The sequence below is a fragment of the Ochotona curzoniae genome, unplaced genomic scaffold, assembly GCF_017591425.1.
Source record: "Ochotona curzoniae isolate NIBS_2020 unplaced genomic scaffold, NIBS_Ocur_1.0 contig_605, whole genome shotgun sequence".
Lineage (NCBI taxonomy): Eukaryota > Metazoa > Chordata > Mammalia > Lagomorpha > Ochotonidae > Ochotona > Ochotona curzoniae.
Window position 1 is genome coordinate 2,960,217 of NW_024466491.1, and position 13,748 is coordinate 2,973,964.

Below are 13,748 nucleotides of genomic sequence, written 5' to 3' on the forward strand. Positions count from 1 at the left end.
ACCCAGGAGAGCCTCAGCGTGCCGGTGAGCGGGCGGGGGTGGCGCACCCCATCCCAGGGCGTATCCCCGGGGCGGGCTGAGGGACCCCCCACCCACTGCATGCAAACCTTGGCTTGCCTCAGTCCCCGCCTTGCTTGCATGGGGGTACAGGGACACGGCGCAGGTCTGAGGGGCCCTTGCCAGCCCGGCCCGTGGACAGAGCCGGGAGCCACAAGACAGTCCCCTCCGTGGTGATGGACCCCCCCTCTCCCGTGGACAGAGGGATCCCCCTCTCCCGTGGACAGAGCTGGGAGCCACAGGACAGTCCCCTCCGTGGTGATGGACCCCCTCTCTCCCGTGGACAGAGGGATCCCCCTCTCCCGTGGACAGAGCTGGGAGCCACAGGACAGTCCCATCCGTGGTGGGGGACCCCCCCTCTCCCGTGGAAGGGGAGACACCAGTCTCCCCCTAACCCTTCCGTGGCAGGGAACCCCTTCTCTCATGGAACAAGACCTATGAGGGCAGTTCTAACATGGAAGGGGAGCCACACCAGTGCCCGCCCAGACATGAGCCCGAGGCCTCACTTTTACAAGCTGTGAACTGGGTCTGTCGCCGCCATGGTAATTGGCAGGTATCCCTGACCCTGAACTCTTGTCTCGTGGCCTTCTCCCCTGGCCGTGGGGGTGGAGTTGGAGGCAGGACCCGAGTGGGCAGCCCCTGGCATGAGCAGTCCTGGGTGACAGGGTAGGGTGCATGTGTGTGTGTGTGTGTGTGTGTGGCACAGCGGAGGCTGTTATAGGCTGAGCACCCCAAGGCGCTACTGGGTGGGTGGTGAGCTCAGACACTCCTGGGTGGTGGAACCTGGCACCTGCCCCTCTAACCTCAGATAAGTTTATCTGTAAAATGGGGGCAGAGCCGTGCTTCTCTGCCTGCTGCTGCTGCCTGCAGGCCCCGCGGGCCCAGCCCAGTCCCCATGACTCTACCTGCTGGGCCCTGTGCCACCTGAGCAGGTGTGCAAGGCGCCAAGTTTAAAAGGAAACATACTGTCTAGCCTGCCTGCCTGCCTGCGTGGGCTGGGAGGGGCGGAGGAGGGGCCTGGCGGGACGCTGTAGCTATGGCAACGTGGAACAAAGAACCACTGCGGTCCAGAGCCAAACAGGCCATCGTGGTGGTGGGATGCTGGTGCTGGGTGAGTGCTGGGCCCTGGGGCTGGAGGAGCAGGGGTGTGGGAAGCCCCCCCTCCCCCGGGTCATAGGACCAGTTGGGCAGGTCCCTGCATGGGCCCCCAGGCAAGCCAGGTACTCTCTCATTCCTTTGAGTCACCCCAAGTTTCTCTGTCTGAAGCTAGGACTGCCGAATGTCCCTATTTATCCAAGGGGTGCGCAAGAGGGACACAGCCCCATGTTGTCATGGAAACCGGCGATGTTCAGGATGGGCTCAGGCTGCCGGGGTGCACGCCCAGCCCCCTGTAGGGAAGTAGCTGAGACGCAAGCAGGGGTGCGGGGCCTGTGCATGCTGGGGGTACGTAGGTGTCATGACCCTAAGGGGGTTAGTGCATGAAGATTATGGGGTGCGGGAGGGCATGGGGGAGAGATGGATGGCAGACGTCAGAGGAGGAGGTGACGCGTCAGGCTGCAATGGCAGGAAAGTTCTTTGGAATCCTGGGGGGAACCAGGAGAGCCAGGGCAAGGAGGGGGCCCGTGTGGCTTTGTGGATCTTTGTGGGGAGAAGGGGAAGTTTGGGAGCCCAGGAGCCCTCTGGCTGCTGGAGGGGAGAACCCGTCCACGGGGTGCAGCCTGGACACGTTGCAGAGGCACCCATATCCCACAGGCCCCTTCAAACCTTTTGCTCATGTTTTGGCTACAGAGGGCCAGGCCGGGGGTCCCCTGACATTCATTTTATGACCTCCCCCCAAGCCCAGCAGGTGGCCTGACCCGCCTGCTTTCTGGGTTCCCTGGGTACCCTGGGGCATGCGACTGCAGTGGCAGCTCCATGCCTCGCGCCCCCAGAGCGCTCCCTCTCTTAGGCCGTGCACAAGTCCTGCGCCCCTGAGGGCTGGGTGCAGGGGCAGCTGTGGTGTGTGGGGGGCCAGGGATTGGGGAGCAGGCCACTGGGAGCCCCTGGGACCCTGGCCTCGGTGGGCTCTGGCCTGGGCAGGCAGCCCAGGGAGGCCATCAATTATTCAGGGATGTGGTGTGGGACATGGATAATTCATGATGAGGGGGTGGAGCTGCCTGGGGTGGTTCCCACAGAGCCACGTTCTTTTCCTGGATGTCCACTCCGCTCCTGGGGTCCCGCGTGACACTGGGGGACCTAGCAGGTGGCCTGTATGCCATGTGGGACCCCTCCCACCTCACCCCAGGTGTGGGGCTCTAGACCTCTGTAGGGGACACGGAATCAGCCACTGGCCGCAGTATGGCCAGCGCAGTGGCGGTGTGAACAGCAGGTTCTAAAGTTCAAAGTTGATATTGCATCTACTTTTCAGGGCTCATGTGTCCCAACACGATGAAGTGGGGTGGGGGTGGCAGAGGGCAAAAGTCCACATGCCCCAATTTCGAGGGAAAAACTTGCCCGCCTCCCTCCCTGCCAGAGGTGTGGGGCTTATCCCGGGGTGGGGCAGGCTTCCAGGAGGACCTGGGTGCCCCCGCCCCGGGATGGGGGCTGCAGCCTCCTCCTCCCTGCGTGGGCAGGTGCATTTTGGAAATCTGGAGGTTTCCTTTAGATTTTTATTAATATATGTATGTATATATATATAATTTTTATTGGTAGTCAGATATACAGAGAGGAGGAGAGACAGAAAGATCTTCCATCCCATGATTCACTCCCCAAGTGACCGCAACGGCCACTGAGCTGAGCTGATCCGAAGCCAGGAGCCAGAAGCCTCTTCTGGGTCTCCCCCACGCGGGTGCAGGGTCCCAAGGCTTTGGGCCGTCCTCCACTGCTTTCCCAGGCCACAGGCAGGGAGCTGGATGGGAAGTGGAGCAGCTGGGACATGAACTGGTGCCCCTATGGGATCCTGGCGCATGCAAGGCAAGGACTTTAGTCACTAGGCTACTGTGCCAAGCCCTGCTATGTATTTTTTTAAAAGCATTTATTTATTTACATTTTATTGTATTTGAAAAGCAGAGGGACGAGAGAGAGGGCAAGGGGGGTGCGCCCATCTGCTGGTTCCCTCTCCACAGGACCACAGTATCAGTGGCTGGGCCAGGTCAGAGCCCGGAGCTCCATCCGGGTCTCTCACATGGGTACCAGGGCCCCAAAGACTTGAGCCAGCACCTGCTGCCTCCCAGAGTGCCTGTTAGCCTGGAGCTGGAATTTGGGGGGATCTGTTCGCTGAAGTGGGCGGCGGGGGGGCATCATCGCCGCCAGGCTATGGGTCAGGCCACACCTGGCCGGCTGTGTGTAACCTCTGACCTCGATCTTTCCTGTCTCTGTGGATCTGGTTCAGGACACAGTGTGACTGTTCTAGAATCTCCCCGACCCCTACCCCTGCGCCAACGTGGGAAGGAGCTCCTGGCTCTTTCTCTTGCTTTTTGGCCTCACCCAGCCCAGCTGTTGTGGCCATTTGGGGAGTGAGTCAGCAGCAGGGAGCTCGCTCTCTCCTCTCTCTTTCCCATCAGTAGCAATGTAAACAAGCACAGGGGCCAGGTGGATTCCACTGCAGGGCTGTGTGGGGGCTCTCAAATAACTTTTAAGGAGAAAGGGGCGTGTGCTTGCCCTACAGCTCATGCCTACTCATGTTTGTTGAGTGACTGTGTGAGTGTTCAGGCCAAGTCCCCATAGCCTTAGTCCACTGTTGTGGTCAGCGAGGCTAGGTGGCCAGGCCAGCAGAGACCCGGAGCGTGCAGGCCTGGGAAGGCCCCGGCCCTGGCGGCCACACCAGCCCTGCAGGAAGGAAGCTAGCATTTATTTTGGTTCTCGGCCTACTCCCCAGGGGACAGCGGTCATCGTGCGTGGTGGCAGAACAATGGGTCGGGGGGGAGGGTAGGGGCAGCGTGGGAGGCTGGAGGCGGACAGCTGGCCGCCCAGGTGTGTGTGTGTGCACATCTGGGGGTGGCTTAGAGGACCAGGCATGGCACCGCCTCCTTTTCCTGCTGGCCTTGAATGGAGTCCGGGGAAGCCACCCAGTCCCTGTACCCATTGCTCCCGACCCTCGCCGAGGAGGCCACACAGTTCTGAACGGGCGAGGAAGGACCCTCCACCAGGGACAGAGGCCTCTTCCTCCCCTGGCCTCAGTCTGTGTATCTGGAGCCTGGGTACGCGGAGTCCTTTTTCCCATGCACTTTAGTGGACACTCAGGGGGACCTCGGACCGCCCGGGCTGGCAGCCCCCCTCTTGGTCGGCTGCAGGATGGCCCGGGACTTACTGGGTTAAGCTCCTATGTCCCCCCCTCTTTCCCAGCAGGGCCATGGACACCTTCAGCGCCCGCAACCTGGCCCTGCAGACGCAGAAGAAACTTCTGAGCAAGATGGCCTCTAAGAGCATGGCCACGGCGCTCCTGGACGAGGCGAGCGGCGAGGTGCTGGACGAGCTGTACCGCGCCACCAAGGAGTTCACGCGCAGCCGCAAGGAGGCTCAGAAGGTGATCAAGAACTTGGTCAAGGTGGCCGTGAAGCTGGCCGTGCTGCTGCGGGCCGGGCAGCTGGCGGCCGACGAGCTGGCGCTGCTGAGGCGCTTCCGGCAGAAGGCGCGCAGCCTGGCGCTCACCGCCATCAGCTTCCAGCAGGTGGACTTCACCTTCGACCGCCGCGTGCTGGCCTCGGGCCTGCTCGACTGTCGGGACCTGCTGCTGCAGGCGGCCGGGCCGCACCTCACGGCCAAGTCGCACGGCCGCATCCAGCATGCCTTCCGCCACCTGGCCGACGGCGACTTCCTGGCCGCGCTCTACGGGCCGGCCGAACCCTACCACTCGCACCTGCGCCGCATCTGCGATGCCCTTGGCCGCTTGCTGGACCAGGACGGTATCTGACTGTGGGGGACGCTGCACGCCCCGGCCTGGCGTGGGGGGCAGTGGCAGGGGATGTGTGAGATCCTGACGATGCCCACACCCCGCACTGCCTGGGGCTGCTGCACCCCAGAACCCCGAGTCAGGGCTGGGTGCATGCGCACCCCCCGGGAGACTTATTGGGAAAATGCAACTGAACTGCTGCGAGCCCTAGGTTTTCTGAGACGGACATGACTTTTTTTGTTTTTGGAGAGGCAGAGTGAGCTTGCGCGCCTGCTGCGCCTCCACGCGGCCCTCGCCAGGAAACCGAGCACCATCTGGGCCTCTCACGTGGGCGGCTGCAGGAACCCCGAGCCACCTGCCACCCCCTGTCCGGGGCGCGGTCACCAGGGCCGGACTTGAACCCTGGGGCCAGCAGGCGGCTGACCCCAACACTTAGCCCCTGCGTGCAGGGTGAAGCTCATTCCCACGCGTGGATATCATCATGACTCTACACCAAATGGTTTCAGGGACTTTTGCCCCACCCATCCCTTCCTCTGCAGCCGCTCCCCGGCCTGCCAGGGGGTGGGAGCCGGGGGTGCATCCGAGCTGTTGTTTGCTGAAGGTTGCAAAATCGGGCCGCAGGTCCCAAAGGTTGTTTTGGGAGTCTGCGGGGCATGGGGGAGCGTGGCAGGGCACAGGCCAGTCCCGAGGGTGGCAGTTCCAACCCCAGGGCAGAGCTGGGCTTTGGCTGGCTGGGCCTGCACTGCCTCCCTCAGCTCTCTTGGCACTATCTCCACGAAAGGGAGATCCCGCAGTGCCCACCACTGGGCCACCCTTCAGAGGGCTCTGTCTGTCTTGGGTCAAGCACAGATGGCCGGAACCTGGACCGACACGGAGATGGCATGCAGACCTGGCAGTGGGAGAAGAGGGGGCGGTTCCCCAGAGAAAGCAGCACCCTCCCCAACTCATGCAAGCCGGAAGCCACGCAGGAGGGCACTCAGTGGACAAAGTGGAGTTTGAAGAGCAGTTTTTTTTGGGGGGCGGGCCAATTGTAATGTGGTGGGATGAGCCTCCCTTGGAGATACCTGCATATCACATCCCATTAAGATGACTGCTGTGGGGCCTGGCGAGGTAGCCTAGTGCCTAAAGTCCTTGCCTTGCACGTGTCAGTTTGTATCCGGGCTGCTCCACTTCCCACCCAGCTCCCTGCCTGTGGCCTGGGCAAGCAGTGGAGGACGGCCCAGAGCCTCGGGACCCTGCACCCGAGTGGGGGACCCGGAAGAAGCTCCCGGCGTGGCCCTGGCCCAGCCCGATAGTAGACACATGGGGAGGGAGCCATCATAAGGAAGTTTCTCGCTGCCTTTCACGTTTATTAAAAATACCGAAGTCCTTTTGTATGACTGTGGCAATAAAAGAGATGTGGGCACCAGCACTGTGGCGTAGTGCGTAAACCCACCACCTGCCAACACCGCCATCCCACGGGGCGCTGGTTTGAATCCCAGCTGCTCCACTTCCCGTCCAGCTCCCTGCCGATGTGCCTTGGCAAAAGCTGTGGAAGATGGCCCCAGTGTGTGGGACCCCGCACCCCTAAAGGAGACCTGGAACAAGCTCCTGGCTTTGTCCTGGCAGGGCTGGCCACTGTGGCTGAGTGAGCCACACTGGGAGGGAGCCAGGCTCTCGTTCCCAATCAGCGCGTCTTGAAGGCCACTGGCTGGTGGAGCCTGGCGGGGCATTTGAGGTTTAATTCTGCAATATGGATGCGTGCTGGCATCCCGTTGCTGGGTGGGTGGGTTGGGGGAGCAGATGTCTGATCCAGGGGGTGTGAAGACCCCCAGTGCCTGGGTGGGAGACCAGCTCCAGCTCCTGGCGCTGGCGCCCTGTGACTGCGGGCAGCAGTAATGGCCCGGGGGTTCGGGGTTCCCGCGGCCTGCCGCGTGGGAGGGACGCCCTGCATGGAGTGAGCTGGTGCCAGGGGGTCAGACTTTGCGTGTAAACACCCCGCACCCCTGGGCCAACGGCTCTCGGGCGGGCAGCGGCGTGGCACGGCTGCTGTGGGCAGCTCCCTGTCACCCCGCAGTCCTGGGTCCCGTCCTGGGGGGGGGTGCAAGCTTTTCCAGACTTTCCTTAGGGCACCCGCACGCTGGCCCTTGTTGACACCGTGTTCTAGTTGCTCTTGGTTCTAGAATGTTCCTCCAGCTTGCAGCACCTTGTAAAGCTGCCCCAGGGAGTGACCCGCCGGGGAGACCCACGCCCTTCTGGGGTCTGTTACCGTATGTCTGCCTGTGGGCACTTGTTTTAAGGTCACCAGGTTGTGACCCAGACCGAGGGAGGGGAGCGTGGACACGGCGTGGGCCCAGCTGGCACGTGGCCATGGCCATGACGGGGCCGCAGGGGCGCTTCCAACAGGACAGCGCGGTCGGATGGGGGAGCCCTGTCCCCCCACGCTTGGTCGGAAGGGCCCAGTCCGTTGCTGGTGCTTATTCATCGTTTTATTTCTTTTAAATATGAAAACATTTCCTCTCTTTCCAGTCCCCTGGAAAGGAGGTCCCTGGGTGGTTTAACAAAGTGGCCCGGGGGGCCTCGGGCAGGGGCGCTGGGCTTGGCCACGGGTCCTGGCAGGCTGGTGGTCCCCGTGGCGGTGGCATTAGGGGGACGCGGGGCGGCCGTCCAGGAGCGGGTGTTGGGGTGCCCTCGGCCGGGGCTGGGCTGCCGCTCACAGCTCGCTGCGCGCCGCCTTGGCCACAATCACCAGCTTGGACAGCTCGGCCTTAAACGCCCCGGGTCTGTGGGCCACTGCAGGACACAGGACACACACCCCGTCAGGCCTTGGGGACCCCGCCCTGTCCCCCACTGCCCCGGCACCCACTCTATCCCCAGGGGCCGGGAGCTGGAATGCTCCCCCACTAGAGCTCCGGGGCCGAGGGGACCACAACGGGGGGCCCTGAGCCCCCCTGGGCTGAGCGAGTGCAGGGCCTCCTCCAGCCCGTGCTGCCCCCCACGCAGGGCTGGGTCCGCTGGCACGGGGCTGCCACCTGCCAGATCTCAGGACCCACCTGACGTCTTGGTCACCTCAAACTCCTCGCTTTTCAGGGGGACGTCGCTCTCGCGCTCAAAGGCGGCTTTAGACTGGAAGGAGACACGGCCGGGCGGTCACCGGGCTGCCCTGTGCCCTCGCCAGCTGCAGGTGGCAGGGGCAGCGCGGGGAGCGCGCGGGGAGGTGGGGACCTCAGGAAGCTTGCGGGAAAGCGGGGTTAACGGAGGTGTGGGGTGGGAGCTGTGGCGTGAGCCCGCCATCGGGGTCCCCGCCACCCTCGCGGGATGCCACCTGCGGTCAGATGAGCAGTCGGGACGGGCCGCGTGCCCCTGCCAGCCCCCCTGCTGCAGGGACCACGTGGGGAGCGACATGCCAGCGGGAGGATCTATTTCCTTTCTGTCACTCTGCCTCAAAGACACTTGCGGGACCAGAAATGCTGCAGGTCAGCAACCTGCCCGTCTGTGACGGGCACTTCCACCAACTTTTTACAGACACCCTGCAGATACGCGGCTTCCCCCCAAAAACGTTCAATGTGGACTTGTTTCTTTGGAAGGCAGAGAGAGCGCGAGCTCCCACCGTCATGGCTCACTTGGCCACGGCCGGGGCTCCAGCGTGGGTGCGTGGGTGCGTGGGTGACGTGGGTCCCGGGACCCCCTGGCCGTGCGCCCTCGCCGCTGCCTCCCACGTCGGGCTCCTCTGCCACGAGGGGACCCTGGCATCCCCCCCGGGTACCACCTCCAGGCCCAGGCACCTGCACGGCGCCATCCCGCCTCCTCCCCAGGTACCCGAGTCCCCTCCAGGAGTGCAGTGGCTGTGTACCCCCCCAGGACCCCTCAGCCCCCCAAGGCTGCCACTCACGTAGGCCATGCCGTATTCAATCTCGGCGCCCTGCACCTCGGCCTTGAACTGGGTGAAGTACAGGTAGGACTTGCCCTGGGGCCTGCGGGGCAAAGGGGGTGCTGGAGTGGCAGGTGGGCAAGCCGGGGCCCGGGAGGGCACCCGGTCGGTGCCCGCTGCCTTCCACGTGCTGCGAGGGAGTCCCAGGACCCCCCATGTATTGGCTTGTCCCAAAATGCCTGTGTGGCACCAGGGTGGACCCTGCGGCTCGAGTACCCACGGGATATGGGCATCTCGGGGCAGACCCCTCACGAGCTCAGCTGTGCCCAAGGTAGGCACTGTGCCCAAGGTAGGCACTGTGCCCAAGGCAGGCAGGGGTGAGGCTGTGAGGATGCGGGTGCCCACCAGAAGGACCAGGGGGTCCTCAGTGCTGGCCTTGCACCAGGAAACCCTGAGCCCACTGCACCGTGGCGGGTTCTGGGGTGAGGCAGCTGGCCGGCGGGGTCCCTGGCGGGTTTGGGGGCGTCGGAGATGGAGTCGATACCTCCAGATGGTGCAGGTGAAATGCTGGTGGTCCTCGCTGGTCCCCAGGCTCATCTGCCATTGCTGCGGGGACACGACAGGCAGGGGGTTAGCCTGCCACTCCCGGGGCGACCCGCCTGCCCCAGGTCCCTGTGCCCGGCAGGGGGACCAGCGTGGCACCTCATGAGGGAGGCGGGCATTTGTGGGGTGAGCCAGCGGTGGGGAGATCTCTCTCAGCCCAACACACACACACACACACACACACACACACACACGAATATTCTAGAAGTGGTGCTGGCTCGGGGACCCCGTGGGATGGGAGCGGGAGGCAGGGCAGCACCCCCCCAACAACCGCGCCCTGACGGGGTGCTCCAGGGGGGCGGCGGCAGCCCCCCGCCATGCCCTCACCTCGTTGGTGCCACCCTGGGATGCGTAGGTGAAGGTGCAGGTGTACCTGTCCTGCGGGCAGGGGAGAACCGGCTGTGACCCCAAGGACGTCTACACCCGCCCGCAAGCACCGCCCCCCAAACCGCCATCACAAACCCCACGGCCCCCCCGACCCTGACCGCACCCCCAGAGCCCTCCCTCACCCCAAAAGCCGCCCTCGCCACGGCCCAGGAGCCGGGGTGCCCTCAGCCTCCCGCACCCCGCGGCCCCTCAGATCCCGTCCCCCCGACCCTCCCGGGGCCCGTGCTCTCGGGGACGGGAGCCCCTTCCCCAGACACCCCAAAAGGACGGGAGCCCCCTCCTCAGACACCCCAAAAGGACGGGAGCTCCTTCCTGAGACACCCCAAAAGGACGGAAGCTCCTTCCTGAGACACCCCAAAAGGACGGGAGCCCCTTCCTCAGACACCCCCAAAAGGAACAGGAGCCCCTTCCTCAGACACCCCAAAAGGACGGGAGCCACTGCCTCAGACACCCCAAAAGGACGGGAACCTCTTCCTCAGACACCCCAAAAGGACGGGAGCTCCTTCCTCAGACACCCCAAAAGGACGGGAGCCCCTTCCTCAGACACCCCAAAAGGATGGGAGCCCCTTCCTCAGACACCCCCTCAGTGACGGGAGCCTCTTCCTCAGACACCCCCAAAAGAGAAGGGAACCTCTTCCTCAGACACCCACTCAGGGACAAGAGCCCCTGCCCCTTCCTCAGACACCCTAAAAGCGACGGGAGCCCCTTCCTCAGACACCCCGAAAGGGAAGGGAGCCTTTTCCTAAGACGCCCCCAAAGAGACAGGAGCCCCTTTCTCAGACACCCCAAAAGCGACTGAGCCCCTTTCTCAGACACCCCGAAAGTGAAGGGAGCCTCTTCCTCAGACATCCCCAAAAGGGACAGGAGCCCTTTCCTCAGACACCCCAAAAGGGACGGGAGCCCCTTCCTCAGACACCCCCAAAAGGACGGGAGCCACTGCCTCAGACACCCCCAAAAGGACAGGAGCCCCTTCCTCAGACACCCCAAAAGGACGGGAGCCCCTTCCTCAGACACCCCCAAAAGGACGGGAGCCACTGCCTCAGACACCCCCAAAAGGACAGGAGCCCCTTCCTCAGACACCCCCAAAGGGACGGGAGCCCCTTCCTCAGACACCCCAAAAGCGACGGGAGCCCCTTCCTCAGACACCCCGTCATGAGGGGAGCCCCTTCCTAAGACACCCCCAAAAGGGACGGGAGCCCCTTCCTCAGACACCCCGTCATGAGGGGAGCCCCTTCCTCAGACACCCCAAAAGCGACGGGAGCCCCTTCCTCAGACACCCCGTCATGAGGGGAGCCCCTTCCTAAGACACCCCCAAAAGGGACGGGAGCCCCTTCCTCAGACACCCCGTCATGAGGGGAGCCCCTTCCTCAGACACCCCAAAAGCGACGGGAGCCCCTTCCTCAGACACCCCAAAAGGACGGGAACCTCTTCCTCAGACACCCCAAAAGGACGGGAGCTCCTTCCTGAGACACCCCAAAAGGACGGATCCCCTTCCTCAGACACCCCAAAAGCGACAGGAGCCCCTTCCTCAGACACCCTAAAAGCGACGGGAGCCTCTTCCTCGGACACCCCAAAAGCGACAGGAGCCCCTTCCTCAGACACCCCCTCAGTGACGGGAGCCTCTTCCTCAGACACCCCGAAAGGGAAGGGAACCTCTTCCTCAGACACCCACTCAGGGACAAGAGCCCCTGTCCCTTTCTCAGACACCCTAAAAGCGACGGGAGCCCCTTTCTCAGACACCCCGAAAAGGAAGGGAGCCCCTTCCCCAGACACCCCCACAGGGACGGGAGCCCCTTCCTCAGACACCCCAAAAGCGAGGGGAGCCCCTTTCTCAGACACCCCCTCAGTGACGGGAGCCTCTTCCTCAGACACCCCGAAAGGGAAGGGAGCCTTTTCCTAAGACGCCCCCAAAGAGACAGGAGCCCCTTCCTCAGACACCCCAAAAGGAATGGGAGCCCCTTCCTCAGACACCCTGAAAGGGAAGGGAGCCCCTTCCTCAGACACCCCAAAAGCGACGGGAGCCCCTTCCTCAGACACCCCGAAAGTGAAGGGAGCCTCTTCCTCAGACATCCCCAAAAGGGACAGGAGCCCTTTCCTCAGACACCCCAAAAGGGACAGGAGCCCTTTCCTCAGACACCCCCACAGGGACGGGAGCCCCTTTCTCAGACACCCCGAAAAGGAAGGGAGCCCCTTCCCCAGACACCCCCACAGGGACGGGAGCCCCTTCCTCAGACTCCCCGAAAGCGAGGGGAGCCCCTTCCTCAGACACCCCAAAAGCGACTGGAGCCCCTTCCTCAGACACCCCAAAAGCGACGGGAGCCCCTTCCTCAGACACCCCCACAGGGACGGGAGCCCCTTCCTCAGACACCCCAAAAGCGAGGGGAGCCCCTTCCTCAGACACCCCGAAAGTGAAGGGAGCCTCTTCCTCAGACATCCCCAAAAGGGACAGGAGCCCTTTCCTCAGACACCCCAAAAGCGACGGGAGCCCCTTCCTCAGACACCCCCTCAGGGACGGGAGCCCCTCCCTCAGACACCCCTCAGGAAGGTGAGACCCTCAGGCCCACTGAGGTCTTGGCCACACCCTCAGGGGGGCGGCGCCAGCATTGTCCAACCATTTCCTAATTAATGAAGAGCCCACCAATGGGGAGCCTCTCAGCTGCAGGCGCCCCGCCCCACAAGGCGGGGCCAAGGAAGGCTTAAAACCCCAAGCCCCTTCCCCAAACCTCTGCTGTCTCTCCCTCCTCTTGCGAGACGCACCCCACTTCCCGGCTTCTTTTCCGGGGGTCTTCCCCTTCTTCCCTTCCCTGCTACCCTCAGAAATAAGCTTTTCTGTTTGCAAGAGATTCCCGACATTTTCTTTCGATACTAAGCTGAGCAAAGAACCCACAGGGCACTTCTGGTAACAGAAGGGAGCCCCTTCCTCAGACACCCTAAAAGCGACGGGAACCCCTTCCTCAGACACCCCCAAAGGGATGGGAGCCCCTTCCTCAGACACCCCAAAAGGGACGGGAGCCCCTTCCTCAGACACCCCAAAAGGGAAGGGAGCCCCTTCCCCAGACACCCCAAAAGGACGGGAGCCCCTTCCTCAGACACCCCGAAAGGGAAGGGAGCCCCTTCCCCAGACACCCCAAAAGGACGGGAGCCCCTTCCTCAGACACCCCAAAAGGGAAGGGAACCTCTTCCTCAGACACCCACTCAGGGACAAGAGCCCCTGCCCCTTTCTCAGACACCCTAAAAGCGACGGGAGCCTCTTTCTCAGACACCCCAAAAGGAATGGGAGCCCCTTCCTCAGACACCCCGAAAGGGAAGGGAGCCTCTTCCTCAGACATCCCCAAAAGGGACAGGAGCCCTTTCCTCAGACACCCCCTCATGAGGGGAGCCCCTTCCTCACACACCCTAAGAGCGACGGGAGCCCCTTCCTCAGACACCCCAAAAGGACGGGAGCCTCTTCCTCAGACACCCCGTCATGAGGGGAGCCCCTTCCTCAGACACCCCGAAAGGACGGGAGCCCCTTCCTCAGACACCCCCTCATGAGGGGAGCCCCCTCCGCCCCTCACGCCCTCCCACCGCTCCCTGCGCGCCCCGCACGCACCCCGGGCCCCGCACGCACCCCGGGCCCCGCACGCACCCCGCGCCCCCCACGCACCCCGGGCCCCGCACGCACCCCGCGCCCCGCACGCACCCCGCGCCCCGCACGCACCCCGGGCCCCGCACGCACCCCGCGCCCCCCACGCACCCCGGGCCCCGCACGCACCCCGCGCCCCGCACGCACCCCGCGCCCCGCACGCACCCCGGGCCCCACGCTCTGGGCGAACGAGTGCACCGCGCCGCCGGGCCGCACGTCGAAGGCCACGGTGCTGGGCTCGGACACGGCGCCCGCCGCGCTCAGCGCCGCCAGCAGCAGCAGCAGCGGGAGCCCCGCGCTGGGCGCCGCCATCTTGGGAACGGGGCTACGGGGCGCGGCGAGGGACACACGTGACC

At 63.9% G+C, this 13,748-nt stretch overlaps 2 protein-coding genes across 2 annotated transcripts; one reads left to right on the forward strand and one right to left on the reverse strand.

Moving 5' to 3' along the window:
- Nucleotides 1-4,387: 4,387 nt before the first annotated feature.
- Nucleotides 4,388-5,426, forward strand: TNFAIP8L1 (TNF alpha induced protein 8 like 1). Its single transcript, XM_040990329.1, has one exon. The coding sequence runs from the start codon at nt 4,388-4,390 to the stop codon at nt 4,946-4,948; it is 561 nt and encodes a 186-aa protein (XP_040846263.1). The 3' UTR covers nt 4,949-5,426.
- Nucleotides 5,427-7,377: 1,951 nt separating this feature from the next.
- On the reverse strand, nt 7,378-13,704 carry MYDGF (myeloid derived growth factor). The gene is made up of 6 exons (XM_040990331.1): nt 13,558-13,704; nt 9,708-9,758; nt 9,322-9,383; nt 8,799-8,880; nt 7,960-8,032; nt 7,378-7,699 (listed from the first exon to the last, which is right to left on the reverse strand). Exons 1-6 carry the CDS (start codon nt 13,702-13,704, stop codon nt 7,620-7,622), a joined length of 495 nt encoding a protein of 164 aa, XP_040846265.1. The 3' UTR covers nt 7,378-7,619.
- Between the last annotated feature and the right edge of the window lie 44 nt (nt 13,705-13,748).